Genomic DNA, 5,351 nt, shown 5'->3' on the forward strand with positions numbered 1-5,351 from the left:
CTCAGGAATCGTTACTTTTTTCAAAACAGAGTTCAAAATTACCTACAGAATTTAATTCTCACAGTTATTTTAAACGCGCTATGGTGTTTATTTGCCTCCTCTGTTCGCGCAATACATCTGTAAAACGATTAAAAACGAAATTCTCCGAGGCTAAAGCATCAAGAAGAACAGTCTGAAACAAAGTGATATATCGATTCAATGTTAGATCACTGACAAAAGGTTTAGTTAAAACTGCCTTTGCTGCGCTCAGGCGCAGAACTCGTGTTAATAAGTGGATAGGTTACAGAACACTGCCGATTCACGATCACACAAATACTCAAGGACAGGTCCCATCGGCCCCGGGGCGCTTCTGGCCCCTGCACAACAGCAGCAGGACGCGTCTTACCAGTAAAGAGACCAGTCCACTTTAGGAGATTATAAATCCAATACACGTTAGAATCGTGGCACAACCCTTCAATACATAGAAGTGTGGCAGAGACGCTCGTGTTGGCATGTACACGTGCTAGGCCCCGTTTACCATCAACAATAGCAACCACTGAAGCTTTTATTTTGGACCAATACTGCACAGTTATTTTTAAATCCTTTAATAGTTATTAAATTATTTGTAAAATAACATTGCATGCGATATAGCCTATGAAACGAAAGCAGTAAAAAAACTGACCTCTGCAGTACACATTAGGTCTATAAATAAACCAGAAGCCAAAGTTTGTTCATGTCAAAGGTCGCATTATTTGAAAAACAAAAACAAAAAACTTTCAAACACTACACGTTTTCCTCCAGCAAAGATTCTTAATTTCTTTAAAACAGTTTGAAAAGAAAATGTGAGCATACTGTAAGTTTGGGAGAAAACAACAGAGATGGTCATAGATATATGTTTTAATTATAAAGACATATAAACAATATACAGTATGAAATTCATGTCGCAACAAGATCAAATGCTTTGTAGGCTTGATCAAGTATTCTTCACAGTTGTACAATACAATCAAGTGAATTGTGCAATAACTAAATATTTTAGGCCAAACATGTTACACCGTGTTTCCTAATACACAGCTCAGCTTCCGTTAATTCATTTCTGACACAGGGTTTTAAGAAATTACTGTTTGTGGGCAATTTCAGTAAATTGCAGTTCACCAACAATGCTGAAACCGAAAGAGAAAATGTTTGAATTGAGAAATAAATCCTCCGCCAGCTGTGAACATAGAATTTCTTGTTTGTTTGTTAGTTTTTCACACAAATAATCATTTTCAATCCATCACTTGGGATAAAAGGGAAAAGGCTTTTAAAAATTGAGGGGTTTAAAAGCTTGTTCCAGTAATGCCGTGTCCCTCAGTTAACATTATTTATTGTATTATCTAATAAATCATCGTAGTTACTTAGACACGCAGCAGGGGTTTTGAATCAGACCTAAGACCGTTCCCAACAAAACAACGCGAATTCAGAGCAACATAAGGATGAAGCAGGAAGAGTTCAGCGCGTGGAAGTCAAGGCTTGTCGTTGCAGTGTTTGAACAGGTTGGACGGGGTCCCGTTGAACGAGCTGCATTTCTCCGCGCAAGTGGCCAGCGCCGTGCTCGAAAATGGATACACGGCCGCCTGCCCGAAAGGCGCGAGCGCGGTGGGAATCGGCGAAGTTATAGTCTGTCCTTGGTTCAGATAAGCCACCAACCGGCGCATTTCCTCCAGCGCCTGCGCCTGCATTAGGATGTAGTTTTTTGCAAGAAGTAAAGTTGCGATTTTTGAGAGTTTTCTCACAGACGGACTGTGCGCGTAGGGGATCACAGACCTCAGGCCGTCCAGCGCGTCGTTCAGGTCGTGCATGCGTCTCCGCTCGCGCGCGTTGATGCTCAGCCGGAGCGATCTCTGCTCCTTCGGCTTCTTGGCGAGCGCGCTCGGATGCTTCTCTTCGTCGAAGCCCGCGCCTCTCTTACGAGACTCGAGGTGGTCGAAGCCGTCGTCTTCATCGCTGGTCTGCTCTCCGCCGCTCTCGTTCGACTTTCCCGTTTGACCGGAGAGGAAATCCGCGGCAGGTGTGAGGGAGAAGCGGCCGGGACTTCCAGCACCATGGCCAGCGCCGAAGCCGAAGGCGGACTGTCCGTAGCGCTGCGTAAGGTCCAGCAGGGTGTCGTTGCTGATCGATTTCAGCAAGTTTTCTTCGCCGACATTCATTTTGGAGAAACGAAATAGAACTAAAACAAAAAACGGAGCGGATGGAAAACTTTGGCGCGCGCTCTTGAAAGCTTTCTCGCGCTGTCTTCTTTCTTTTCTTTCGTTGGCGCTCTCCAAAGGGCTGCTGAAAACGAAGACACTTTTTGATAGAGATCTTTCTTACCCTATCACGCTATTCCGCGCAGACAGCGATGTTGCGTGCACTTTAGACGCGTCGTCTGAACTCGCGCGCGTTCTTGCAGTGCGTCTTGCCCTCGCCCTGGGCAGATTGAGACTCGCGCGAAGTCCTACTTGTGAGTGAGTAAGAGCGCGAGGCCCCGCGGGATTATCACTCTGTCCAATCAGGAGGGTGTTTTAATTAAGAAGATTAGAAACTGGCATGCTCCTAAATTCAACTATAGCAATGATAACTGCTGAACAAATGATGGCATAATGCAATTCATGGCCGGCACAGTGATTGCACCTAACATTCTGTAATATTCCGAACAGTTGCATCGAATTAACGCAGTATTGCCGTGACGAAATGTTTCTGTTTAGTTAACTATTGATCAAAACAACTTGATGCATAGCGTAGGCCTACATATATTCTGCTACTTGCAGCCTTGTGAACTAATTGGTTAACAAATGTAGAACATCTAAGTGATATAATTATTGAAGACTTGATGACCACTGAATTCATTTATTATTATTGAACCGTGCATAAAAAAATTGTCCAATAAAAACTACAGAGGTTCAGTTTGTAGTCCTAAAACTGAAGCAAAATGAAAAGCAACGGGTTCCCTCTTAAATTTTCTCTGAAATGGTGGTTTGGCTTTAAGATTAAGTAAATATGCTAAATAAACTAAGATCTGTGATAAACGATAGGCTACTAGAGGAGACACAAATAACAAACAGTCAAACCATGTATGACTTTAAAGCTAAAGTACCATAAGGATCGAGCGTGCTTGAGAATTCACTGTTCTTCACTGTAAGCCCTTCATTTGCACAGTTGAACTGATCTTTAAGTCACAGACCTTATTTTACTCATAAACTGTGTTAGAAAGCTATAGGAAATTATGGAGGGAGCCAGTGGAAGTTCCGATTGGCCAAAAATCGAAGCCATTACTAAATTTGCAACATTTTCTAAAATTGATACAGTGTTTTTCTTTTTTACCATGCAGGCTAAATTGAGTTTGTTGTAGTGACCTGACGCGTGTCTCTTGTTGGACACGGAGGAAGTGAATGGGGAGAGAGAGCACGTGCTGTGAGGGATTAATCGCATCTTCTGGATGAGGCCCAAAAGTGAGCTTCAACACCTCCAGCCAAAGTCCAAGGCCGCTTTACCTACAACAAATGTGAAGATGGGGACATTTTCCTGGGTATTTTCGGGTTGGCAAAAACGCAACGTTAATTCTTTATGGAAGAAGTGGCCTGGTAGTTAATAACACTGAACAATTTAGTCGTCCTGGGAAACAGTTCACATTATGTTACATAAACAAAAACATTTATTTAAAGCTATTAAACAAGTTGGAACCGTCACTCAAGACTCTTTCTGAACAGTCAAGAAAGGAAGAAATGGAGCGCTCAATAACACAGACCTATTGCAATGATGATGCACCGCCATCTAGTGTTCATTTAAGAAAAGCACAATGCCACAACCAGCCAAAATATTCGCAAATAAACTAACGGATGATTTAGAATACGGTTAACACCATAAAATAGGTCAATACAAATGTTGATAATACTCTTAATTTGATTATTAAAGCTTCAAATGTTAAGCAATACACTTTGCTATTTATTTAAAAACGTGTGAATTCATCTTATAATAATGCTGAAGAGTAGCCTATATACATTTAAAGTGGTTAAAGAACTACGTTTTTATTCCTAATCAGTGTTATTTTAGGATCATTGAGAGATTATTATAGTTTTTAGAAATATTATGAATTAGTCTTTTTTTCTTTTTTATTTGAAATATTTAATAATTTCATAGTTTTTTATTATATATTTTTTAAATACTGTACGTCTATATATATATATATATATATATATATATATATTTTTTTTTTTTATTATTATTTTTTTTTTTTTTTTTATTATTATTATTATTATTTTTTTTATTTTAGTACATCAAGTTAAACTAAATAAAAACGTTGAATATGTTATTTCAGTTAACAAAATAATTATAAAATACTAAGGTTTTATCCCTGACAGAGTCCAACTGAACAGGTTTGTGAATTTCTCTGCATTACTCAGACTAAAACACGAGCTACTACTGCTGATGGCAGTAGAAGATTTTCTCTGCTGATATATTTCAGGTTTGCTATGAAAGCATTGTTCTTAAATTATAAACAAAACCAAACATATACACAGAATATCTACAGAGGACAATCTGTACTTTCTCATATAATACACAAGGGGGCGCTGCCGTAAAACAATTCTGCATTGTATTGTGAAAAAACTAGAGCTATGCAAAATGCAAACACTGCATCCTCACACTACAAAGAGCAGGGTCATTCAAATATAAATAATAACAATTGCAACAAAATCCCTACATGCACAGATCGTCTGCATGTGCATCGAAGATGTACAAAAATGCAAAAGTATGCCCACCTGGGGGAAATGTGTGTAAACAAACATGATTTTATATATAAATAAGATTGTTTGATGTTTCTGTATAGCACACACAGCAGTTGTGCATAGTGCTTTGAAAAGACAGATAAACAGACGGATGGATGGCTGGACAAACAAAGAGACTGACCTCTTTTATCCCTCTTGCTCCAGGCTATTCCCTTTGCCGGGCGGCAGCAGAGTGTGATCAGCGGGAGTCAAGTCAAGCCAAGTCACCTTTATTTATATAGCACTTTTAACAATGTAAATTGTGTCAAAGCAACTGCACAATATCAAAAAAGGAATGTAGTGTGTCAATAATGTAAAATGAAAAGATAAAAAAAAAGATTTTCAGTTAAAGGCATTTCATTATTGAATTCAGTGATGTCATCGTCCAGCTCAAGTCAGTTTAAATAGTGTCTGTGCAATCAGGTCGATGATATCGCTGGAAATGGAGTTTCCCCAACTAAGCAAGCCAGAGGCGACAGCGGCAAGGAACCAAAACTCCATCGGTGACAGAATGGAGAAAAAAACCTTGGGAGAAACCAGGCTCAGTCGGGGGGCCAGTTGTCCTCTGACCAGACGAACTAGCAGTTCAAT

General features: G+C 39.7%; 1 protein-coding gene across 1 annotated transcript; it reads right to left on the reverse strand.

Moving 5' to 3' along the window:
* Positions 1-866: 866 nt before the first annotated feature.
* On the reverse strand, positions 867-2,165 carry LOC306860453 (class E basic helix-loop-helix protein 23-like; the record flags this gene model as incomplete). Its single annotated transcript, XM_079402181.1, has 1 exon — positions 867-2,165. The coding sequence occupies one exon, from the start codon at positions 2,163-2,165 to the stop codon at positions 1,482-1,484; it is 684 nt and encodes a 227-aa protein (XP_079258307.1). The 3' UTR covers positions 867-1,481.
* Between the last annotated feature and the right edge of the window lie 3,186 nt (positions 2,166-5,351).

The sequence above is a fragment of the Barbus barbus genome, assembly GCF_936440315.1.
Source record: "Barbus barbus genome assembly, chromosome: 41".
Classification (NCBI taxonomy): domain Eukaryota; kingdom Metazoa; phylum Chordata; class Actinopteri; order Cypriniformes; family Cyprinidae; genus Barbus; species Barbus barbus.